General features: G+C 42.9%; 1 protein-coding gene across 1 annotated transcript; it reads right to left on the bottom strand.

Moving 5' to 3' along the window:
- Positions 1-337: 337 nt before the first annotated feature.
- LOC133933843 (fibroblast growth factor 14-like) lies at positions 338-27,223 on the bottom strand. The gene is made up of 5 exons (XM_062381084.1): positions 26,501-27,223; positions 18,888-18,998; positions 16,155-16,258; positions 6,507-6,705; positions 338-6,418 (listed from the first exon to the last, which is right to left on the bottom strand). Exons 1-5 carry the CDS (start codon positions 26,691-26,693, stop codon positions 6,270-6,272), a joined length of 756 nt encoding a protein of 251 aa, XP_062237068.1. The 5' UTR covers positions 26,694-27,223; the 3' UTR covers positions 338-6,269.

A 27,223-nucleotide genomic window follows, 5' to 3' on the forward strand; every position in this document is an offset into this window, starting at 1 on the left:
CTTCATTTAAAACACAAACTTTTTACCAGCTTCCTCTGTAAGGGTATATTTCGTTTGCTTGTGTGCCTGTAGCAGCTGAATACAGTTCTCTGTCCACTACCTGAGCAAAGTCAGTCACCCCCTGCTTCTTTTCTGCTGCTTGAATGGCTGATAATGCCGGCTGCCCTTCAGTCAACACCGAGGATGAAAGTGTGTGAGTGTGTGAGATGCTGGGATGCTGACAGTGAGAGCGCTTACATTAAACACATGAAAAAAAAGCAGTTCTGCCGTGTATCAATGCGTGTGGAAATAAACATTTGCAGAGAGTCAATTAACGAGTCCAGTCACGCTTCCTTTCTATAAATCCTTTATTCAATATCGTTGGTTTCTGTGTGTATACAATGCATTGGACACAAACTGTACAGTGCAGACAAACTGTTTGCATAATATGTATGTAAAGGTAACTGTACATTTACTGACAGACAGAGAGATTTCCTTTAAATGTTTGCACCACTCACATTTCCCTGTGGCTCACAACTAGCACAGTTTGCACTGGAAAAATACAACAGGAGATGAGTATATTTAATGTGACCTCCTTCATCTTTACACTATACATAAAGTAATTATGAATTTTGATACAACTATATGCACAAGCTTGTTGTTGTTGGTTGTTTTCTGTTATTTCCCGACTGGTTCTCGGCTGGTCACACCACATATCACAGTGATAACCCTATAATTTGTTGACACTGACATTTTGATAAGGGAAGAAAGTTGAAAATATAAACTACACTGTTTGGTAACAATGAGATTAGTAAATTAAAATAAATGATAAAAGTTACAACAAAGAATAAAACCATGTAAAATCTGGTGGTTATAAAGATGGACGACTGTAAATCATTGTTAAAAGAAGATGCAAAGTCTATCAAGCCATTACTCTTGTGTTTTCATCTTGTGATTTTAGTTTCCCTGTTTTCAGCCACTGGACTAAAGCATTGATGCTCTTGTTTGCCATAATTTCACTGTCTGACATGTATTAGAGTAACAACGTTAGTGATATGAAGTAATTTTGATTCATTATTCTTTCCTCCATTACTGCAATAATGGATAATGTTTAAAAGGCATATGTCTATGTAAGTTTGTCACCACAGGGAAATGCACGTAAAATATCTTTAAAATGCAAATATCAAAAGTCATCGTTGCATCTGTCCGAGTGCAAACCAGTGACAGGAATGAGCCAGAGGCAAAGTTTTACTGGTGCTATGCTGTAAATGTTTGTTTTGTTCGGATAACACATTTCCTACATTACCACATGCATTACCCCCCCTCACCCTCCATCTTCTTTCCTCTTTTAAAAACCATGCAACAAGTGGGAAACAGTCAAACCGAGAGAGGAGGAGGAGGAGAAAAGAGGAGGTGGGAATAAGTTCTCTGGCCGCATGATTATGAAACGAGCAGAGAGCGAAAGCTAGTTTAGTTACAGTGAACAGAGGACAGGGGGATCAAATGATAATTGGAAGTAAAATGGGATGGAGAGAGTGTGTGCGGAGGGGTGAGGGAGGTGAGAGGATTCAGAGAAAGAAACAGCTGGGAGGAGAGCACGTTTACCCTCGTTCTTTCTCGTTGTGATGTAATAAGGCAGCCTTTCGTAAGAGGAATAAAGGGGAACAGGGGAAAAAGAAAAACCTGAGGGAGGCGAGCTACATCATGAGTGCAGTGCTAAAGCATTACATGTTCCCGTGTCTCCGACGTGCACCCGGTCACGTCTTTTACGTCTCGTCCATTTTGTGGCTCCCTGATTTCAGAGGAGAGTAAGATGGCTACATGTGTACCTGCCATGAAGACATGAGTGGTACTTGGATGTGGAAATTAAAAGTGACCCAGGATGTCATGATTGCTCACGTCTAATTAAATCAGCTGCTCTCTTCCTGCACAGCGCTCGCAGTTAGACGTCTCATAATTGCAGCCCTGGTACCTGGCTAACCACCAGTGGGGAGAAATTTCTCAGGAGACGCTGACAGTAATTGCGCCTTCGTTGTTTGAACCAGGAACTGTGATTACAAGCCTGGAACCGCTATTGTAGCACAGGCTTTGGTCAGTAGCCAGGAAACCAGGCCATTTTTCTCTGGCCTCAACCATAATTATATCTTGTCCCACAGATCTTTAATAGCGGCTTTCACAGGATGTGAACTCTTCTGCAGCCCTAACAAGCCGGGCCTCTCCGATCTGAGGAGGATTTGCCTCCTGTTCCTCTGCCAGCAGTGTATCACAAATTAGCTGCTTGATAATCATTCAGTGAAGAGTCACAGGTCCTGGAGTCATGCTACTGGCTGCATTTATAGATGGTCACAAAAGAAAAGGCTCCTTGGAAAGACACAGGCAGTCGGGAAAACACAAGATGCATCAAATAAAATAAAAAGGGCATTTACAGACCTGATTGTCAGGTTTTCTGTTGTTTTTTTTTTATACCTTTTTTTCCAGTGTCACAAATAGTTTAATGGTACATCCACATATCTTTGACGTGTACAACACTGGTCACAAGGCGTCTTCTTTTTTTATCCCAATTTGCTACTAAAGTAACATCAGACAGGATGAAGCTGCAGTTTGCAAATGTTGTGTAAAGCTGCTGAGCTTCTAGCTACAGGCGCCCTGCATCCCACACCTCGAGCTCGGCTGGGGAGGAGAGACACTCAGCGAATGTAACACTTTCTGATGGACTAACATCACTTGTCGAGTGTACTTCAGTGTTACAGTTTGGTCGACACAAAAATTGAAAATGCTAAACCCTGAACCCTCTTGAAACGGTATTTTTCTTCCTACACATTTTGCCGTTAATAACTTTGTATTTAGCAACTGGTTCTCTAAGGGCTCATTTATGCTGCCTTAACGTTTGATAAGAGAATAAGAACTGCCTGCAGACCTCCGTGCACACATCCACCACAGGGCAGCGCAGAGGCTGGAGTTTCTGACTATAACAGACTTCTGTCCTTGTGTCCTACGCTTGAACCATTGGCTACACTCTCCCCCTCCCTACGATTTTAAGTGGTACTGTTCTGTTTCATCTGTATCGTAAGACAGACGATAATAACGCCAGAGTACGGACAGAACCGATTGTTTCCACAAAGTTTTGTCTCTGATATTCTAGTGTCCAATGCACAGAAATGTATTTCTTGACGAATGGATAGAGACGCCACATGGCACAAACTGTTGCTTCAGATTGCTGGTTAAAACAATCCAGACTGTGAAGGAAAGATTGTTTTAGCACAACGGAGATCATGGAGGTCGCCATAAATAGTAATAAAACACAGTTCTTGGACAAAGTTTGGTGGAAACGAGGCATGAGGCTCAGTCGGTTTCTGTATACACATCTAACGTTGAGCATTAATGAGCCTTAAACAGTTTTCTTCCAATACAGAGCAGAAAGGCCACGAGCTGACACCAGCACGAACACACTGGACAGGCTGAGTTTACGTTATGAAAGCTGGCCAAGCTGCACACATCCAGAAGACAGAGCTAATGAGATCAGAGGAGAGAGAGAGGAAACAATGTGCTGTGTTGTGAAGGGAAAGAAATGTGAGAAATGCCAATTAGAAACACTGTGAGCCGTCGAGCATTCTCACAGTCTCTTCAGTTACGGAGCGTAATCCTCACAGCGGGACGACACTCAACCCGTTGCAGTGGCCTCACTGGCGTGCAGCGTTTCAGCTGCGGCACAGACACGTGCGGCACCTGTTGCCGAGGCTGGCGTGTGCAGCTGATTTGGGCTGACGCTTGTTTGATGTCGGGAACAATTGGGAGGATTAATCGCGCAGCCTTGATTTTTGTCAAGGGCGGCTGCTTTGTCTCGTTGTGTCTTTGTACTTCTGGTTGCGCCGGTGATTATTTCACTCCGCCCGAAATTTGGAAGCAAAAGAGACACGGGGTTTCTGTTTCATACTGAGTACATTCATCAGCATGTGTCTGCCTCATTGTCATTGACACTAAGATGAAGTGTGGGATCACAGTATTATTATCTCCTCAGTGGTACGACCGGCGACTGGTGTAACTATTTGAGGAGTTAATTGCCGTCTAGACTGGATGTCAGAGAACGAGGGGTAAACAGAAAGGCCCGGGTGTCCAACAGGATTCAGGTCCAGAACAGACTGCTGCCATGTTGACTGTCACAGTGAGAGGGACGACGCCTGGGAATCCATTTCATTAGATTTTCTGCCGTCTAGCTTCACGTTGCACACAAAAATCCCACATTTTGCCCCTGTGATCAATGAGAGCCATTTGTTTTTTAATGTTTTTCTCCTGAAAACACATTTCCTATACTTTTAAATTAACAGTTTTTATAGTGCAGACTTATTTAAAGCCACTATGTGAAGACTTTTAATGCGATTACAGCGTTATTCAAATTAAAAAACCACGGTCCTGCAGAGAGGCAAGCCCCACCATGCATAAACTCATTTAAAGCAAACAAATAACAAAGAAGACCAGATCTGACAGGGCCCATTAACAGTCAGACCTGTTCCAATTAGGCCCTGTTTCAAATGCTAAATGGATCACCTAGCTACGGGGGAAAAATATTTTTCACAGTTCCAAAATGATTTTACTTGTGATCACAGCTGATCACAAGTTTGCTCGGATCCTCTCAGATAAACTGACGCCGAGACATGAGACCGGTGTTGGAAACTTACATTTCCCTCAAGTATCAAACTTGAGGACATTTTGAGGCACTTGTACTCTAACTATTTTCATTTTCTTCTACTTCCTACATCACCATTTCAGTTTGAACTTTCCACTCCACTACATTTATCCAACAGTTTTACTTTTTTTTCAGATTTAGATTAAAAACAAAAAATATGACAGGCTTGTAAATGAAAAGCACTTTGCACATTTACGAACTGTCAAGACAAGAGCAACATACTCAATGAACGACATATTTAAATACTACGTGAGACCCAACGAGGTCACGTTTTCTTCTTTCCTTCGTTGTTAATCGTGTATGACTTCTCAGATTGATGGGCATTCGTGCTGTGCACCTTGTTTTGGTTCCTAAGCTCTAAATCGCCATTTTAAACCGAACATGTATTTGTGTGGACTTAGCCTAAGTGGGCCACTAAAGCCCTCAAGTGCTTATTTGAAAGTTCTTGGAAAGTATCTGCACATAGTGGCTTTATCACCTTCATTTACCCTGCTAACTCTTACCCTCATTTCTACCTGTAATTTCAAGTACTTTGGAAGGAAACAGACGTAGGCACCACGTTCTGGCCCATCCCACTCAACCACATATGCTACTCCATGTAAACACTGCTACCGTTCTGCTTGGACGCCAGCACGCCCCCTGTAATCTCTGTTTTGCTACAGGGACTTTGTGGCGCTCGGTCCGCTTTCAGCTACACATCATCTCCGGAGCTACACTTGTGTAAGAAATCGTATCATTCATTCAAGGGAGAGAAGAAATTAAACAAAAAAAACAAGAGAGGTAGAAACTGAAATACATTTTTTTTGTCTGTTCAACAATGTAGCTTGATAATCACTAGTGCTTTGTGTGTGCGGGATAATAAACCACCGAACAGAGAGATTATAAAGGAACGCTGAAAAGGCAAACATGCTTTAAGCTAAGTGGTCTCAAAGAAGAGATATACTGCGAGTGATGAAAATCAGAGACAGGTTAACGAGTGCGTTTGCCTCGTATGTAATGCACAGTGACACTTTCAGGTACATGTCAATGTAAGCTTCCTACCGAATGTCCTGTGCCAAGTCTTAATCGAATCATCAGTGTTTGTTCTCCCTGCCACATGTTTGCTGATGCTTTTTATCTGCTTTACTCAAAGATCGAATTCTAGCGGTATGTGAAGCCACTTGTGAGCAAGCAAACCTGGCAACAGAAATCAGTGCAGCGAGCGGAGGAAACAGGGGCCTCCATCTTATAGATTGTCACAGAAAAATACCGGTGAAGATGTTTTTTTTTCCCTTTTCCTTTAAGAAGTCTCTTAAACGAGGGCATGCCACTGTCCCAGTTCCAAAATATCTGGCTGGCAGCGGCCCGTCTTCTTCCTCCTCTTCCCACCAGCCGCAGCGCTCTGTCCCCCCAGCCCACAACAACCTGATCCATCCAGTAGGGACAGAGGTGAGGCGGGATGTGTGGCCCCACTGCTGACCAGTCAGAAGTTGAGTTGTTGTTTGTGTAAGTTACCTTATGTTGCTTAAATTATTCAATTTTTTTTGAGAGCGCAGCAGTGGGGCAAGTCTCTGGCTTTTCCCCGGCCTTTGGTCAGACAGAAGAGGGCGAGAAAATGGAGGCGGGGTTATGTTGCCTCCTTGTTGGGTTTGCTGACTGGTTTGCCGCCATTCATGACCACGGGTTCGCTGGTTGTGCTTTTGGAAGGCGGGCCCCCGGCGACTTTAGGCACCGCCTCCCCTACATCGTGCAGTGAAGGCTCACGGTACATTGCAACTGGATGAGAGGGAGGAGAAAAGATTTGAAATTAGAAAAGAAACTCCAAACAATAATAAGCTGAATCCATGCATGTGCAGTATGTTACCTTCTATAGGTTTAGGCAGGAAGTGTGCAGCTGGTTTGGTCTTTTTGACCCTGTTGCCCTTCATGGCCTGACCCTCTTTATTGAGGCCTAGAAACCAGGCCCGGCCCGACTCCTTCTGTCTGTAGAGCATAGAGCTGTAGATCACGTAGTAGTTCTCAAACACCGACTCCTTAAACTTACACTCTGCTGTAAACAGTTCCTGAGGAGAAGCACAAAGAGACAGAAAGAAATTACAGTGTGTTCAGGGTGAATGTGTTGGGTTTTCTTCACAAAATCAATACTGCGTTGTTGCCTAAAAGAAAACAATCAAATCATATTTAGACCACTGTAAGAAAATACAAAAAGACCGGTTGAAGTGTTTCACTGCATTTGCATCCCAACAACCAAAGTAATGATTTAATTGCTGTTTGTTTTTTAGCAGGATTAATCAAAAGCTTCTGAAAAGACTACAATGGATCTTTGTAGAAGGTTGTTGCATGACTCAGGGAAGCTCCCAATAAACCTGTAGACAAAATCCTCTCACAGAACTGGGAAAATTTCTCTGGTCTGAAACTGCTATAAAAACAATTTGAAACCATATTAACCAGCCAAAGACGGACAGTAGCAGCACATCACTGTCTTTATGGTGTATTGCTCAGACCTGTCTTTCTCCCTCGACACTCCCTGTGTGTGCACATGAATAAGAAACTAAACAGATAAAGGGAGAAAAAGAAGATTGAATTCTGGGGACACAAATCCCCAAAAATGTCACCCGCCCACCCACATCTGCTTTGCCGTTATGTGTCAAAACTCTCCTCCATGGGTGCTGGCACCTCCAGCCGAGCATATTGCAGCACAGAAACAAGGTGTTATTCTTACCGGGAGAGGAACAAAAATTGTCTCTATCTAGTGTCTGCTAGGAGACAGATTCTCAGCGAGTAGAGAAGGCAGCCTGACATAAAACATTCTTCTTTAAGGGAGGTCAGAGAAGAAGAGGACATTTCCTCCTGCAGTTTCTCAAGCAATAGTGACATCTTAAAGCCGAGGTCAATGATGTATGATTTCAAAGAGGAGGTTTCCACCGTTTTCTCAAAAGAAGAGAATAAAGTCTGGGATAGGAGGGTTTTTCAAAGATGTGAAACGTGTTAATTTGTTGGATTTATTTAAATGAATAAGTCAATAAAATACTGGATTTTTTTTTCGTTTATTTAAATAACGGAAAATACATCTCATTTCATCTCGATAAATCATGAAACCAGTGAAGAGGAACTAGTGTAAAGAATAAAGATACAAACTGTTAATCTTTCACAATAAATATATTATATTGGTATCTTCTCTTGGTATTTGGACAAAGTTAAGTTATTCATCGTCTTCCGCTAATCTGAAATTGGGTCTCGTGAGTAGGAGGTTCCAGACATCTCTCTCCTCAGCCATGTTTTCCAGCTCTTAGTGAAGCTCCCCACAAATGTCCAAACCTCTAAATCTAAGGCCCAACCACCAGGTGTAGGAATCAAATTTCAACTCGTATTTCTCTTTTTGTATTCATGACCGTGGGTGAAGGTCGAACTGTAAATCAACAGGTAAATTGAAAGCTTCTGATTTGATCTCGATCTGTTCCTCTTTAGCTGATGGATGTGTTGTTGTCTTCACTTGCAGGTCTCTAACTTTGCTTTGAGGGTCAAACCGTGAGCGAAACCAAAACCAGGATGAGTTATTCTCTTGTCACTAAATTATTCACTGTTCACATTAAAACAACAGAAAATAATAGTGTTTTAATTCCTCATTTGCAATGAAATGTGTTTTATTAATCACTGGATGAATCTTCCTGTCTTGAGCCAATACTTCTTATCAGACACAGATTTCATAAATGCACTATCATCATTATCTACCATTCAATGACGCACACATATTCCTCATTGAGACGTCTGCTGAGGAAGTGAAAAGCAATAATGGTAATAAACTGCTCTTCAAATGGCGGAGGAGTCTCCTGCCAAACCAAACAATCACCCCCGAGGTCCCCAGACCCCAGAATGGGAAGTGTTTGTCTAGACCCGTCTCTTATTGGTTGTTGTGGGCCTCTTGCCATCAAGCCACAGACACATTGTCATTCAGCTCAGGTCTGTTGGTCCGAGTCTCATAGCAACATGAGGAAGAGAGGCGACACTGTAGCCGTGGCAACCAACCAGCGCTGAGAGGGAGGGGTCAGTGTGTGTGTGTGTGTGTGTCTGTGAGCGGTGGGCAGACGGGGAGAAACACGCACACAAACACTTGCAATGGGTATTTAACATATAGTGTGTTACATCTTGTGCTCTCATGCTAACACAGGATGACACTTAATAAGGGTAGGGCTGGGTGGCACCAGCTGTAAGGGATCACACACTGACAGACACACACACACACGCATACACACACACACACACTTGTGGCTCTAGGGGATGAACGGAGGGGGGTGCAGGAGGGCTCGCCGGGATGTGAAATGTGACTAAATGATTGGCTGGCGACAAAACAAGACAGGTGATAATGAATGAGTGTTCAATTCATTGGCAGCGACACAAACAAACACGCTGCCACACATCAAATGTTCTCCTTTAGTAACCATGGTTTTGATTTGTATTAGTAGCATCGTATTTTTCATTCCTGAATTAGATAAACTTTAAAATACGTATATTTATTCCCCGCCTGCACCCCAGATTCATTATTCATTCGTAATAGGAGGATCATCTCCGCCCATTTCTGTTAGTAAGTGTGGTCATAAATACTTAAATGTAGCTTTTAATATAAAAACATGTCTGATATTTGAAGCAGCTTTTATTCCCGACTAAATTGGGAGTGGGAAGAAAGAGTGAACAGTGAGAACTGCTTTAGACGAGAGCCTTACAGGTGAGTCATTTTTAACAACGCCGGCTGCCTGAAAGTGTTTCTGTCGTCATTTCTAAATAGGTATGTTCTCAAGCTGCCCACAGGAAGATGAAGACGGGGAGAAAGAATGAATGAAAGACGTGGAGGGTGGGGTGGAGTAGAGCGTGAGGGGGGGCTTGGAAAATGGGACATGGAGGAGAGAAGAGAGAATAAATCACTCGGGGAGGAGGACGACGCCTCCTGATTGGAAAAACAGCAGGAGATTCTCTCTCTCTCTTTCTCTCTCCCTTCTCTTATCTTTTGTTTCTCTCATCGCTCTTCTTTTTTCCCCCCCTCACTCTGTCATTTCTGTGTGCGCTGCCAAGATATAGTGGAGGAGAATACGCCGCACACATGGGTGCAAAACACACAGTCACACAAGCTACGCTGAATAGGTGCTGTTTTTCAGACTGCCATAATCAGACAGAGGCCATTAACATATTAAATATCCTCCAAAGCTCCAAAATAGACTAAATTGATGCAGGCAGCACTTTGTCCTGCATCCATTAAAGCCTCTGCACACCCACACGTGTGGTTAATTACCTGGGCTGATTGCACCTAGCCAGGTTGAAGCTGTGTTGAACAAAGGTGGGAATTTATGATGTCACAAAACTAAAAAAAAAATAACGACCCTAATGGAAGCCACACATTTAACAGGAGAATGGAGCTGTCAGTCAAAACTTAATTTGTCCACACTCACTCTTCCTTTAAAATGGACATTGAAGAAGTTGTATGCTTAGTGTTCAATAATCTCTATAAAAAGATCCTGCATGTGAATATGCAGAAGGAGTGTTCGTGTGGACACAGTTAACTCCAGCCTGTAGGTGTGCAGAGGCTTTAAAGACTTCAAAACAAGCGACAACTGGGAAACAGAGAGTTAACTCTTGGCCCCGCACCAGGTTGCACTATTAACACATGGCAATCAGCTGCCCAGCGCTGACACAGCTTGACTGCTGGCCACTGGGAGCTTCCCAGTGGAAGCACAACAATAATTACAATTTTCAAAAGCTTTTAATCCACATGCGATTGGGTAACCTAAAGGGAGCTGGACGTGTTTCATCATATTGTGATGGAGGGCAGAGAGGTCAGGCTGGTGACCCAGAGATCTCACTCTAAAGAGAGACTGTCTAAGTGACTGACTGCAGATAGACGGATACTTAACAGGTTGCAGGGATGTGCACCTCCTCGGAATGTTGCTACACAGCACGACAAGGGGAGAGAGAGCAAGGGGCCGGGTCGGAATCGAACCTGGGGCAGCTGGAGGGAAACTTCTTCTCCCAGTTTTTAAGGAAAATTTCCAGATACTTACCAAGCAGCCTAAATAAATGATTTATCACCTGAGAGTGGCTGTGGCTGTGTGATATGGTTGGAATCAATACAATATGAAAAAAATATAAGAATAATCAAAATGATATTTAATCAAATAAGTTACTGAGAAACACAACCCTTTAACCTTGTCATGTTGTTAATCATTAATTCAAACTACATCTTGTGGAAGGATAAAACTTCTAAGTTGTTTTTTTCACCCCTATGTGTATGTATGTATGGTTTTGCTCAAGTTTGTCTCTGTTTGTGTGCGCTGCTTTGCGAGTGGGTGTGTTTATTTCCAACACCAGTTATTATCACAGCACTAATTACCCTGGGGAATTGTGGGTAAACAAATCATTCTTAAGAAAAGAAGCCCACGGAGAAGAAGGCGGAGGAGTGGAAGAAAAGTGCGACAACAAAAGAGTTAAGAGCGTGGTTAGAGGAGGGGATGTGAGGACGTCCTGCGGCCCAGACACACAGAATCAAAGCAGGAATCTGACTACGATCACACCGCCGCTCTCAGCGTGTTCCTCAACCACTTCATCCAATTACACTGTTATGAAAATGTGCTGCTCTTAATTGGATCAGGTGCGTTACAGCTGCAGCAAAGCTCTGTAAGGACCGGTTCGGGAAAGAGAGGAAAGAACGTTTGTAAACTTCTGACTTTCTTTATTGACTCAGCTCACTTCCTTCCATGGTGTCGCTGTTTGAGTTCGATGTCTGCGCCTGGGCCCCGTGCTACTTTAATGTCATTATTCACAGGGTAGCACCTTTGAAAAGTAACTCATTCATTCTCTAGTCACCATAAGGTGTGTGTGTGTGTGTGTGTGTGTGTGTGTTTGTGTGTGTGTGTCATGACTCACATGGCTAGCATTTATTCTCTCTGCCACTCCTCCTCCCTCTCATCTTTCTGGATGTAGACATCACAGGACTCACTCTGTCTGAGTACCGTACCGACTGTGTAATGAATGGAAGCGCTCGCCTACGTACACACTCACACTTTTGTTTTTCACCTAAAGCAACTTGTTGTAAGAAAACATGTAGCTCACAGAGAGAGAGAGAGAGAGAGAGAGAGAGAGAGGTACAGAATGTGAAAAGAAAATGGAAGGACGGATGCACAATGTAGAAAAAGCCTCCATGTACTACAGTAAATCTAAAATGTGTGTGCAGTGCATCAGCACTACCAGGAGAGCTAGTCGGTTCACAGGTAGCACAGCAGCATGACAGGGGGGAGAGGGAGAGCTGGGAGGACATGCAGCTCAGGGTCAGGTCAGAACCCTGAAGCCACTGGAGGGACACTCAAGCCTAAGTTAATGAGGGGCCAGGATAAGTGTGAGATGTAATAGTGGAGGATGAAATTCGAAGAGATTTCTTTTCTTTATAATAGTGAGTGTTATTTCCTTTACTTGGTTTCAGCACCAGGAGCTGTCCACGCTGTGAAGCTTCACCTTTTTATTGAGGGATTTCTCAAACTAAATCTTTGACTGCAGGCTATTTGCCGACCCCTGCAGTACTTAGAGCGATTCTGTGTCCTGAAGATACCTGGACTTAAAGGGACAGAGGTAGAAAGAGAAGATAAGACTATCAGCAAATAAACAAGAGGAGCAACAAGCGGATGAAAGAGACGGAGAGAGAGTGGACTTGAATTGATGGTGTTTGGGCTCCCGGGGCCTCTCGAGCAGACAGACCGGGGCTCTAACAGTCTGATTTAGAGGAGCTTGCATGGAGGAATACATTTCAATTTCTAATCTTGGCTGGTGGACAGTCAGCATTATTCAGATTTCAAAAAGATAACCTCACAAGAGCCTCAGTTATGATCTAGACATTATGTCATGAATGTATTTATCTCATTACATCCACAAAATGTACTTGAGAAAAACCCAGGATTAAAATGTTCTTGTTTGCCTCCTCTGGGATTTTTCTGCAACAAGAAAGCCTTTTTAAATCCTGTACATCATTTCATCCTCACATATTATTGTTTATCCTCCCGTCTCACCTTATTCTTGTAGTAGTAGGAGTAGCAGTAATAGCAGCGTATTAGAGGAAACTCAATTTCCTTTTTCACCTCTGTGCCGACATCCTGTGATCTCCCTAACAACCCTGAGACATACGCACACACACACACACCGACATGTGCATTTTAATACATTTCTGCACAGTAACACACTCTCCTCACTCCATTCGCACATAAACACACACCAAGTCTCAAACTCATCAGCACCTTTTTTTTTTCGGCCCCCTTTCCCCAGCATGCTCCATAATTATCACATTGCAGCTCATTGCACTGTGCCATCTGTTAGTCGCACACACGTGCACACATTAAAACCCACACACGTGCACACGCCGCACGTGCATGCACAACCACACACCGCCAGATGCCCGGGATCTGGGATTAATAAGAAGGTCCTCCATGTATAACTAAGTTTGCAGCATATCATTAACACTTTGCAATTAGAGGATAAAGAATCTCATTGAAAGCAGAGGCGGACTTAACTCGCTCTACTGTATGGAGAACACACCACACAAGAACATGTCCTAAATGTTATTTTTTGAGACAGGGGGAGGGTATAAAAAAGAATTCCCATTATCATAGTAATAGGCTGCTACATTGATAAACATATGAAAAAAAGAAAAAGCTGTTTTCAGAGCATGTAAACCTTTTTTAAGTAATAACACAATTAAAGGTATGAACCTGAATAAGAGCAAAATGGATGTAAAAATCAGAATCTCAGGTTAATTGTTCTTCTGTGTTTGTTAACTTTCTTTCGCAGCAGCAGCAGAAAAACTTAACACATGAGTGACACATAACAAACCAAGAAACTGCAAGAAGAAATGTATAAACACCTTCTACCCAACATACTGAGGCATAGAAGTTCTTCTGAGGGCCAAACGCTGCAGACTAATGATCTATCTGGAACACGATATAACAAAGAGTGGGGACAACTGCCCTGTGTGTTTTTGGCAGAGTTACAGGAACTGGAATCTGATTTGTATCGACTTCCTGACACCTCCACATTAACAAAGCTGGGAGGATAAAAGAAATGAAGAAACTCAATAAATAAGCTGCTTGGTGGGTGTGAACCTGAACCGAACCAATTACAAAAATACATTAAAGCGAACGACCAGGATAAAACAAACTACGATATAATGTTTAATGAGCGTCAGCGCAGGCACCGTCACCGCACAGAGCACTTGTCGGGACCTTCACAGCAGCAACCAATTAAACAACAGGAAGCGGTGACATCACGAAAAATTAGACCTGCTGTATTTAATTTATGTATTTGTTGTCATGTCGCTGCCTGCACCTCAGTCGCTGAACTGGAACATGATCAAACATTCACATTTTCCGTCGACGCAGCTTTAGAGGGGATTTCTACAGTGTGTATTCAGTGTGTTTAGTGTGTTTAGTGTGTGTGTGTGTGTGTGTGTGTGTGTGTGTGTGTGTGCGTGTGTGTGTGTGTGTGTGTTTGGGGGAACTCCCCCTCTTCAATTATTTACAGGCAGCCCTCATGCATCTGTGACTTTCAGCGACAGGCTGAGTAAGACGAGCAGAGCAGCACAGATCTCCTTTCTTTCTCTTCCTCTCATCCCCATCCACAGCTATTTTCTTTCTTCCTCTTTATCTTATAAACCATTTCCTCCCGTCGCTCCATCTCTTCATTCCTTGATGCCTCCCCATGTTTCGTCCTCCTCCCTGTCCATCATTCTTATTTTCTGTCTATAACCGTTTATTTCCTTCATCTCCATTCTTTCCTCTTGTCTGCAAACTTCTTCTACATTTTTTCTCCTCCACCACCAATTTCCCTCCTTCCACTGCCCCTTTTTCATCTTCTGTATACAACCTTTTTACTCCCTTCACACCTTTTTCCTCTCATTATACCTCCATGTCCCATTTCTTCCTCACCTCTTTTCTTCTGCCTCCCACCCAATCCTTTCTTCTCCCCGCTCCGTCTTTTTTTTTTCATGTTTTGTTCTGGCCTCACCTTTATTCCTCTCACCTCTCCCTTTCATTTCCCTCCTTTCATCTTTTCTCCTCTCTCTTCCTTTTCCTTTCTCCCTCCCACCCACCCACTTTCGCCTCCTCTCTCCATCACCCTTCCCGTCTTCTGCTCCACCCATCGTCTCCTTTCCGCTCCTCTCCTGCACCTGTCATCTCAAAGAAATGGAGGGGAAGTAAGAGGGACGATGTGATGTAGAAGAGACATCAGTGAAGGAGTGTGAACTCTCTCCGAAGAGTCAACGTGGAAATAATTCATATTCTGCTCGAGCAGATCTCCTCCTGGTCGGTCCCTATGCCTCTACCTTACCTCCCCTCTGTCCTCCACCCCTCCACTTGCTCTTCACCACCTCCATCCTCTTGTGTTATTATGCACCGCTGGCTCTTACTCTGTATTCTTGTCTCAATCATAAACACAGCCAGGCGTTTCACAAGAACGAAAAAGAAAGTTCATATAATTTTTATCTGGACACGTTTTCCTTTTCCTTCTAGATTGATCTTTAAGAATTTATCACTTGCGACTCTGTGCCACTACTTTGGAACAACATTCATAAGGACCCGATTTTATTGTCCCACAAATTTGACTTTCAGTTTAAGCCTGAATGTAAGTTGCATATTGTAGGATTTAGATAAAGATTTGTTATAGCGCTCATTATTCATTTCCCTTTGTTTGCTCGGAGTATAGCGGTCCTTCAGACAGAGCAGGAGCCGCCCTGCAGAAAGTCTCTGGACACAGAGGGAGCAATGGTTCATACAGCAGCTAGAATCACACAGTGCTCCATAAAGCAGAATAATGAGAAGAAAGCTGGAGGAAATCTGCTGTTAGTATGTTACTTTAAATTATTAGATTAAATGATAGAGAAAACCTAGGATCAAGGTCAAAAAGTCCCCTAAAAATCGAATAAGCTAATCTCAACTAAATTTAGAATATATCCTTAGACTGGAGAAGAATGAAAATGATAAAGGAATCAGGTGGAAAACATCTTGAATCCATCCCCTTCACAAATTGGCCCAATTTGCTTATTTCATGACAGTTAAAAGCTTCTCTTCCTGAATCACTGCAAAGCAACTTGTTAGATTAAGTGAAAATAAATTACCAATTTGATGTTATTAAAATCTTTGCCTACTGGAGGTTACAAATAAATTACCAGAGATTCGATGATATGTCTGATTGTCTCTTATTGAAATCCTGGAACACTTTATGACACAGATCAAAACCAAACACCTGAGACCTGACACATTTGCAATAAAGTGCAACAGTTTCCCAAAAACAAACATTATTGTGAGCCTCCGGCAGGACTGGCTGCTGCACAAAAAAGAAAAGAGCAATAAGAATGACATACAGCCTCTGCCCAGCTCCAGGACAGCAGTGCCGAACACAACAGCTCTGTGCACCGTGACATGTCACAAAAAGGCCAGCATTTGCTTATGTGTGTATGTATGTGTGTGTTTGTACTTATGCTCACCGAGGAATAGAGGTGACCCTCTCCATTCATGGCGATGTAGAGGCCAGTCTTGACTGACTGGATGGCCACGACTCTCAGACCCACAGGAATTAAGTTAAACAGAGCTGGAGACAAAACACAGAAATATTTATTTTCATGTGCATCTATTCGTGTGTGTGTGTGTGTGTGTGTGTGTGTGTGTGTGTGTGTTTGGAGCGCTGAAATGTTCGTCTGTTGCTCCACTGGTTTGGTGAGGTGATAAAGCAGTTCACCCTCGGGGAGGCAGCTTGCAGGGCTTTTAGAGTCTGTAGAAGAAGATGCCTGCAGAACACTGACTGAAAATTCAACCCACTGCTTTAACTAGAAATTCTCATCATACCCAAATACTCATGTTACTTCACAATAGAGAAGCAGCTACACTAGAACATTTAAAACAACAACAAAAATAATGATGCATATTGAATATTATTATAATTACTAATACAATACCTCTATTGTGATCTATTCATGTGTGTAGTTCCCCTTATATTCAAATGGGACAATAATTCTGTGGATTATTGGCCATCCATCGCTGTGACCTTTCAGGAGATGGGGAATTTCTGTGGTCACTTGAAATGGCAGCTCTTCAACCTGTTGACCTCTTAGACTCATATTGATTAGCATGCAGACAGCTCAGAGAGTCCAGCTGGTACAATAGAAAAAGCTAAATCTAAAGTTAGACCTGCCTATATTCATATATCCAGTGTTTTTACATAAAGACAGATATGGTTCAATGTAAAAGATTTACAGTAGTTGTAAGTTAGTGTGGGTAAACGTGCAAATATCCCAATGTAAAGTTGGTTAACTTTTTTTTATAAATATTTTAAAACACTATTTTCCCTGTATTTGAAATCACCCGAGGTTTCTCCACTCATCTTCACCGTCTCCACTTGGGGACTTCTGAAAAATTTTAAAACTTCTGAATGATTTGTTTTTCCTTAAGATTAACAGACTGTGGCTGTGGTTTGATCTTCCTGCCCCATTCGCCTATTAGAACCCTCTCACTGATGTATTGTCCACACAGTGTGTTTCATCTCCACTTGTTTATTATATTGGATCTTGAGCTGTATTGTTTGTGTCATCTCAGGGATTGGATTGGTTTTGGCTGTAGCATGTACAGATATTGTCATTTCATGCTGTGAGTTTGATGCCTTGCTTTAAAATATCCTCATGCGAGTATTCTGCCTCCACAGCAGTGCATCTTTCTCAATATCCACATAGCACAGTCCTCATTATCAGAGCAGCACAGATACTATTGCTGAAACTCTCTAAAGAGCATTTACAGCATTCAGGGTTGAGCAGGAGATATTATTTAAATGTGCATAGATCCACCTGCAGGTAATCATTCTGAACCTGGATCACGCTCGTGCACAGGACTCAATGACATGAGGATGAGCACCCAGGCTGATTAGAGATGGTAACAGCTCTTCTTTGGAATGCTGTAGGAAATGTCGCTGATGTCTCCCTGGCGAGATACAGTGATGCTTTGCAACAAGCGCGAGTTGCAGTAAATTCTATTTGATGTGCACACAGAGCCGTGGCAGAAATGTGACAAAATGGAGACGTGAAGACATAAATAAATCAATCATAGTACACAAGTGGGACGTAGCTGCAAGAGGCGCCTGACAGACAGCAACCAGGACACTTTGGACCAGTGAGTTTACTGCTTAAGTTATCACTGACTATATTTGTGCCGTATTGCATGCTAGAATACGGCGAAAGCTACATTTGACGATACGCCGTCCATTTGTGGCTCCTCCCTGAAGGCTGTGTCGAGTGCAGAGGTCTAACAAAACACAAAGCCTTAAAAATGAAATGCCCCGAGCAGCCGCTTGTCGCTTTCAGTGGAAAACTCTGAACCCGCACTGCCTGCTCTCTATATGAAATGTTCCAAACAGAGCCGTTATAAAAACACTTTATGGTATCATATGCTTGGAATGTCGATCAAATGCCGACCTTTAAAATGACTGTCAGGCTTTTAAATCAGCATTCTTCAAATGGTAGGGGGGGTAGCTGTACAATATGTTTGTAGCTTCTCTGGGAATTGAAGGGTTATGCAAGAGCCACTTAAAACAAATGCATATGTTGCTGTGGATTACAGATCCTCCCTTTTCTGTAGAGTGAGTGGTGTAATGTGCAGCTGGCTGAGCAGAGAGCTGCATTTGGAACGCATCGTTTTTTCTCCCCTGTGACACGATGTAATTTCAACCTTGTTTTCGTAATCGCTCTTGTTTTTGAAACAGAAATACATCTCTGGGATTCAGGCACCTTGCTTTTAGTAAGGATAGAGGTTTTTGCTTAAATGATATACTAAAATGTTAAATAAACTTGTAAAGTCACTCTTGCCACATCATTTCCCAAAACTAAACTGAATTCAACCCTGTTAAAATGTATTTACTATGTGCTGATATTGAATCGCTAAGATTGGATAAAAGAAAGCAAATGAATTATGATGTATAGTAAGTGAACATTTTGCAACCCTGCCAATTTCTTAATTAAAAATGTTTTCTCATTATGTTGAGTAAATAAAGTAGTTAAATAGCAGTACTTTTCTATCAAAACACAATTGCTGTTATTTATTTGTTTAACCAGGTTTATCTTGGAGAAATGCCCATTTATAAGCTCTTAGCATATTGACCATCATATACATATCTATATGATAGTAAATGTGCGTGTGTGTGTGTGTGTGTGTGTGTGTGTTGTGTGTCTACTTGCAGGAGTTGGTGCTGTCGTCTTTGGTCCCGTCCATACTTCCATCCTGGCCCATCTGGAGATAGAAGCCCTGTCTGCAGAACAACCTCGTCACTATGCCCTTCAGCTGTGGTTCTATTTAACACAGACAGAACAGAGAGAACCACACGGGCCGTTTTTTAAGAATTCAACTTCAAATCAGGACATGATAGACGTCATACGCTTAAGTGAAACTTTAAATAAAAAATAAAAGCTTCTGCAGAACAGGTTATGCACAAATTTGTCCTGTGAATTCAATTTCCGTACACATTCCCAGAAGGCCACGTTGGGGATACAGCGAGGTGCGGCATTAAAGAAGTACAATGTGGCCCCATGTCACCTGCTGCATCCTGAGGGATTTCCTCTGGAGAGACCAGTCAAGCACATCCAATCCATTACAGGATTTTTGGACTAATCCTTCCTTCGCCATCATTGTTCCACTCGAATAACGCTGATAATTTATTTCTGAACCACTGATAGTAAAGAGCAGCTGCTTTGTCTCATTGTAGCCGTCATATTTGGTTTGCTATTGACCAATAGTTTAGTGTACAGGTAGATAATTCCGTGGAGTTTGTTTGTCTGAAGCATTATATATTGAAGTATAGATATGATATTACTGTTCTCTAAAATATTAGATGGGATGTTTACATAATCACATCTAATACTGCAAGGAGAAGAAAGTCATTATGTCGTTACAGATTTTTTTCATGTTTAGTTGAAATGCAGGCGCTCTCGGCTATTTTATATCGAGACAATTAAGCAGCCCTCGCTTTTGCCACTCGCTGCTTGATTCCTGCAACTCGCAATCAAACCAGAAATTATTGAAATAAAACCGATATGAAACTGTAGCTGCTCTGAATGAGGCACAACTGGTGTTTTAACAGTGGAGCATCTTCGACGGGTACAGACAAGCTCATTTCCCCTCATCACACCTTCTCTTGTGGATCCAATGACGCTTTTTCCACACGTCACACATCGACGTTGGTTGGTGACACTTATTGTTTGATACGGCTTCTCACGCACACGCACGTGACCACACCCATTCTTCCTCCACAAACAGCAGTGATTTCATCTTTGCCAGGGCAGCCATCAGCAGGGGGTGGGGGGGGGGGGGGGGGGGAGAGAGATCCCCTTTGAACGTGTGTGTGGGTTTCTGAGAGAGAAAGGGGGAATGGGTAAAAGTACCCTAATGCATAAAGACAGAAAAAAGCCAAGACTGACCCAGTTCTATGTGTGGGTGTGGGTGTGTGTGTGAGGGAGAGAGGCAGGGGTGTTTTCCATCTTTGTGAGGGATCCATCTTGTGCAACAGGGCAGAAGGAGAGAAGAGAAGCCGTGAAGAATGTAACCAGCGCTTGAACAGACAATATTCCCTTCACACTGCTTTTTGCGTGTTGTGTGGTGGTGTCAAAAACGAATCCTAGTTAGAGCAGAGACGCGGAAATTACATTTGCTGGCAGGGATCACCCTCCACTGTGAGGAGCCTGCGCAGATCACATGAAATCAGAAGATTTGATTTTTCATTCCCCAGTGAAACTGTTATTTCCAATATTTTGTCACGATGCAGCACGGTGTATATTTTCATTCACGTAAAGCCGACAGCATGAGAACAGAAACCGCCCGCTGCTGCGCACAGACTGAATTCAGTCCTGTTTCAATCTCTCTGTCCTTGTTTGTGTGACGCACAATCTGAAGATGCTGCTGCTGTTATTGTCTCATCGTTCTCTGCAACATGTCCTATCTTCTGCATTTCATCTATTGAAATACTTGATATATTACTGCAGGTACATGTCACTGGCAAATTTTTAATACCTCTCCTCAATTTTATATATAAAAAAAAGTTCTCTGTAGGTTGTAAATACTCTGTAGGAAGCCTTACCCTTTACGCTCAAAAATATAATATTCCCAGAATTTGAATATACTGTATAATCTCAAATATATATTATTTCTTTTCAGGTCTTTGTACACATTGGCTAAGTCTCCCGAAAGTTTTAAACTTTTTCTTGTTATGCCCTTTTGAGAAATGTTTGACGTTGTACTTTTCATCATGCTTATATCAAGTATATTCTGTTACATCTGTTTTATGTGTGAGGCTGACACAATGATTAAATTATATTGTTCAAATATAAATTAATATTTTGTCTTGAATCCTCTTTATCTAATATGTGAATAGCTACAATAACAATTACATCTAAACAGAGGTTTAACAAAACAATATATTCCAAAATCTTAATCTAGTCACCAGTTGTGTAATTAATTAGAAAAAAAAGCCAACACATGAAAATAAATATCATACATATTCATTCATCTTGTTTGGTTTAATTTATCTTCATGTAGATTTCTAATTATCATTTCTATTACAAGTATAGCAGTTTCAAATGATGTGGAGACTGGCATATGGTATACACCTGGGTCAATTGTTAATAAGCACCACTGGGCATTTAGTTACAAGCATGTGCAGGAGAGAGAGAGAGAGAGATAGAGAGAGAGTTGTTATTGTGCAAAACAAGAGTGAACTCCGACTGTAAAAAAGCAAAAATATAATTTAGGTTCATCGTTAAACTGTAGGGTCAGACATTTAATAAGCGCCATAATAAACGCAGTAATATACGTTAAGTTATTGCCCATGTGCGTTTTATAAGCGCCATAATAAAAATAGTACTAAACTTTTAATAAGCAGCACCACACGTTTAATACGCAGTTGCCATTAAATCATAACTTTACTCTTTGATGGAGAGTTGCTCCTGAGGCTGCTCCAGCTGAGCTAGTCCAGTACTGGAAGTTTCTTCCTGTTAAAAGTCTCTGTCTGCTCATTATGGGAACAGTTGGGTCTCTCTCTATAATATTCTAATGTCTTAATCTGACTATGTAAAGTGCCTGGAGATAATGCATGTTGTGATGTGGCGCCATATGAATAAACCTGAAATTGAATTGAAATGGAGGCGTTTGCATAACTCCCTGCTGTAATGGATGAGAAATCAATGCGTCTCCACGAGGGACTGTCCTGCTGCATCATCCTCTATTTACACGTCTGTCCACCCGTCTCGTGTCCATTTGGCCATTTACCCCGAGACCGGCCTGACGTGGACGACCGTCGCCACAGTGACATTCCCACAGTCGTCAAGGTGATGTTCCCATTCTTACCAGTATCTTCACATCCCGTCTGTTACTAGGGAAATTCCCATCCTCACGTTGCCATGGCAACAGTCTTGTGGTTCCAGACTGTTCCAGTGGAAGGGTATTCCCCCATCCACACAGACCAGCACACATACAGTGCACACAAACACACACACATTTTCACCATGATGTGGTTTGATTGCATCAGTCTCCGTCAGGCGGCGACACTAATTTGACATGTCATATTGTCTATTGATTCACCCCGATACAAAGTATACAATTTGATCTCATACAAGCGATGCAGCGAAGACCTTCGTCTTTTTAAATAAACACACACACACAAACAATCTCTCCAAACAAAAGCCTTTCACGAGCAGCAACTACCCTCATTAACATCAGAGTGATTACTGATGAGACCAAGGCTCATGGTGCTGAAAAGGGCAGAGTTCTCGTTAAAATACAGACACTGTTCGTCCATTTAGATCAGGTTTAGCTTCTGTTAACGGACTTCATGTGTGATATAGCCACAATGATGTAGTTTGTTTATGTCTTTAGCTAACAAATAACAAACTCCGAAACATGATTTGGACTTAATGAGACATTATGATCAAATGTCTGCACCTCATATTGCCATTGCCTTCAGCTTTAATGCACCGATATGGATTTTGCGATTCTGCTTATGATTACGTATCGACTAAAAGGCATGAGAACAACCTGTACTGAAAGCCTGTCAATCACTGTGTGAACCACAGAGCTTCAGATCTGCTCCGCACGGAATAACATTCTTCAGCTTTTTTGATGTAAAAATATTGGTTTTTCTTTTCTGGGATGGAGGAAACAGTGTTTTCTAGCTGTGCGTCTGGGTCAGGTTCATGGCAACAGAGCAGCTGTGAAGCCGTTTTATTTAGCCCTCTTCTTTCTTGCCCTGGTTTGCTGTCCATCCCAGGCCGGCTGGGGGAAATACTTCCGACTGCTTGTCCTGAGAAAACGCTGATTCACATTTTTTAAGTCTTCGATCACATGTTTAGAGGCTTTTCTCTTTTCTTTTTCATTCAGGCAGATCTCTGCTGCGGGGGGGGGGGGGGGGGGGGTCTTTATCAGGTGCATGAAAACGTGCAAATTGCTTCTATCGATATAAATAAGCAGCAACGATTTTTCGGTCCTTCCTCATCTCCTGCAGTAATTGCTTATTCTGGCATATGCTAAATCTTAATGACGAGGGCAAATCGGTTAATTGTAATTTTATAAAAGTTTCCTTTTTCTGTGTGGTATTTTAGAAAGGAGAACTCTTTTGTTGTGGATTATATTTGGAGAGCATCAGACAGGAGACAAAATTCTTCAATTCTTCCTCCATCATTTAATTCCTCATCATCCTTATTCTGGTATATACAAAATCTCTACTACACCGAGTTCATAACGAAAGGTGAGGACTAGACACAACAACAAATTGGCTAATTGTAATTCTAAATGTCCTTTTTTAGTTGGGCTTTGAGAAGAATACTTTTTTGTCACTGATTATATTTAGAGAGCTTGAAACAGGATAATTCTTGGTTTGCAGTTTAATTTAATATGTTATAAGTTATATTGTCCAACTTGCAATCTTGTTTTTAGTATCTTGTGAGACCATATGGACTGATTTGTATCACAGCAACACTTGAATACATTGGATAATCTGATCATGAGTGATATTAATGCATTTATAAAGAAAATGTATTGATTTATTTAACCATAATAAAAAAGTTCGACATCCGCATAGACACACTCCTGCGGCTTCTTTGTTTCTATGAGAAAAACAAAGTCTATATTTTCACGCATTAAGTAAATATCACTCCAGCTGACAGCTGTGGCATTTCTCGCTGCTTTTATTATTCGAAATAACAGTTCACCTGCCCGGCGTCCGTCTGTCAGAGGAGAACAGAAACTGCCTTTTGCTGCACGCAGACTGAAATCAGTCACATTTCAATCTCTCTGTCCTTGTTTGTGTGACGCACAGTCTGAGGAAGCGTCTGCAAATGTTTGTTTTCGTCTCTCGTCGATCTCCAGAACATGCCTCATCTTCTGATATCATCTGAGCTCATTTATAAAAACATAATGTAAAATATATCTATTTTTGGCTTAAAACCCCTATTTGGTGTTGAAGTGCATCTCAGTGACTGTGTGTAAAAAAATAATACATCACGATGTTATGACTCAGCCGGTGGGAGTTTTCTCAAGGCCGCATGATTTCCTTTTTGACCCAAGTGACCAAAGCCAATATTTTTGTGGGATAATCTTTTAATTTGGTAGGGAAATCCCACCCATTGTGTCACAATCAAATCCTCAACTTGCAGTCGGACTGGTGGATAGTTTCAGTTGGGTTCACAGCTATGAAGTGATGCTGATTTCACCACAGGGGTCATACGAAGGAGACAAATCCTTTGTATGTATTCTCTGTTCAAAAGGTGTAATTACTAGAACTTATTTTTGAACGCAATATTTGACTATAATGAAGGCTGCACATCATGAGTTAGAGTTGGTCTCTCCTTCACTAAACCTCTGGAAGACAGTAGGGGATATTGGCAAATCTCTCTCACACAAACACACACACACACACAGAGCGGGGAGATCGTGGACATTGCCAAGCTTTCAGCAGCAGCTCTCACAGCTGGGAACAGAGAGGAGGGAGGTGGGAAAAGAGGTTGCTGGAAAGAGGGGTTGAAAGAAGAAAAAGATAAGGGAGAAGCCTGGAGGAAGGATGAAAAGAGCAAAGGTATATGTGGAAGGCGATGAGCCGAGGATTGAGAGACGGAGAAAGGTGAAAAAGAAGAGGAGGAGAGAAGGGGAGAGGAAAGGAGATGAGGCTGTGTTGCCCCCAACAGGAAAGGAAAGGGAGGGTGTAAAATGAGGCTGGGAGAGGGGATGTTAAGATTTAAGCTATGGGGGTGGACTGGAGGAGAGGAGAATGAAGAAACACAACGAAAAGGAGAAAGAAGATGATGTCACAACAAAATGGGGAAAGTGGAAAAAGAGGGCCTATAGGCAACATGTGATGAGATGGAGGAGGAACAGAAAAGATGAGGGAAGGAGAAAGGAGAGGAAATAAGGGAACGAGGAGTAGCTCTGAGGTACAGGAAAAGAGGATTGGGTGACTTGAGAATGGTGAGAGGATGAGGGACAAAAGGAGGTGGAGGACAAGGAGAGACAAAAACGGAAAAGAAAGGAACAATGAGGAAGTGTGGGTAACATGGAGGTCGAGGCAAAATAAGAGAAGGAAAATGGAGAGAAGGGGGTAAAACAAAAATGGAGTGGGAAGAACGGTTGAAAAGATCTGCAGTCGGGAAGAAGGTGACAAAAGGGGAGGACAAATTAAGAGGGGAGGAGGTTGTTATTGAAGACTGGAAGGACAAAAAGGGATGGAAGGTAAGTAGAAATGTAGAAATGTAGAAAGGACGTGAGGTTGAAAGGTAGGAAGGGAAAAAAGAAAAAAAGGGGGGAGGAAATTAAAGGAAAGGAGGTGACAAACAAAAAAAAGGGAGGAAGACGACGAAAAGAGGTGATCACCTTCAGTTCCAACAGAGAGCTGGAATTCTGGTGATGCCACCGACGGCCGTCACTCACCAGCCCAATCTGGTGAAAACCAATGCCCATCAACATGACTCTTCACGTTTTTCTCCCCTCTATCTCGTCCTACTCCTCCTCCCCTCATTTCCTTCCTCCATCTCTCCTCCCTCCGTACGCCGTCACCTGCTGGCTTCTCACACAATCAATTGATTACAACGGCACTTATCGCCTCGGCTTTTCAACATTTACCAAGACACACAATTACAACACTTGTGAATTTGCATTCGCTTGCATATCTAAATCCCTTCCATATGCACAGACATATCCATCCCATAATTTGACAATGACGTTAAGTTCGATTTTGGAGATATTCTGATGAGAGAGAAAAAAATCAGACTTACACAAAGATAAATGCAATTTCAAAATAAGAGCGAGGAACGTCATTGTGTTTTTGTGGTCCAACATGTTATTGGGTGTTATGGCAAACTCCGATCTTGGTGATGGGGCATTTTGTATTATGAGCTGAAAATGAGTGAGGTAGAGATGCATGAGGAGAGAGAGAGACAGAGAGACAGAGAGAGAGAGAGAGAGACTAGACAGACTAATCTGTGGCTTCAATAATGGATGTAGCTGAAAACTACTGAACCGTGGGGCACTGCAAGACATGACAGTGTGTGTGCGTGTGTGTCAAAACAGAATTGAGGAAGAGAGAGGAAAAAAGAGAGAGAGGGACGAGTGTGTCAGTGTGTGTTTATGCGTGATTGGGGTGCATGCGCGTGTATGAGCACACATGCATGCACCAGCCGGGGCGTGCACGACTGAAGGTGCCAGTGGAGCCATGATTGCGGACGCGCGTAAAAGTGTATCCGTGCGTGCGCTCTCGGTTATCAATATGCATGTGCCAGTGTGCGTGTGCATGCATGTGCGCGTCTTCCCATCGCACCTTGCCTCCGTAGCCTCCTCTTCTTCAGGCCAAAGATCCGGACTTTGGAGAAGATGTCGACCAGGTTCCCGTTGCACAGCCCCGGCTTCTTACCGGGGCTCTTCCGCCGCCGGTGCGGGGTCGGTCGGTGGGCGTGTTGCTCCCTGGCCTGTCGCTTCTGCCGGATCAACCCGCTGGCGATTGCCGCTGCCATGTCTCCTCCGAAAGAGCCGCCACACAAACAGCCCGGTCTCCGTCCGCGTCTCCGGTCCCTTCAGCCGTGTCGACCGGAGGGGACGGAGCGGAGCGCGGACACAAGCAGACACGAAGCCCCTGGTGTCTCCGCTCCAGCGGCTATTACAGCCCCATACTTGCGGTGGGATCGCAGTAAAGACTTGAATAAACCCCCGCACTTCACGTTACATCATATTTCGGGTGGTCGGTAACCCCTGGGCCATCGGTTGTTGACGCGCAGCGGTTCACCTGTCCGTCACGTATCACCGGGCGCTCTGTCAGCCGGGGAGCAGCGGCTGTCACTGCGCCGCTCCTCCCACCGAATGTACCGGAGCCCGTGTGTCACCTGGTGTCCCCATGGTCGGGAGGCGAGGAGAAGGAAACCGGCGGAGCCTCCACCGGTGAACGGTGTGCTCTCTCTCTTCCGGTGGATGGTGTCCTCTCTCTCCTCCGGTGAATGGTGTCCTCTCTCTCTCCTCCGGTAAATGGTGTCCTCTCTCTCCTCCGGTG

This window comes from Platichthys flesus, chromosome 22 (assembly GCF_949316205.1).
Source record: "Platichthys flesus chromosome 22, fPlaFle2.1, whole genome shotgun sequence".
NCBI classification, from domain to species: Eukaryota; Metazoa; Chordata; class Actinopteri; order Pleuronectiformes; family Pleuronectidae; genus Platichthys; species Platichthys flesus.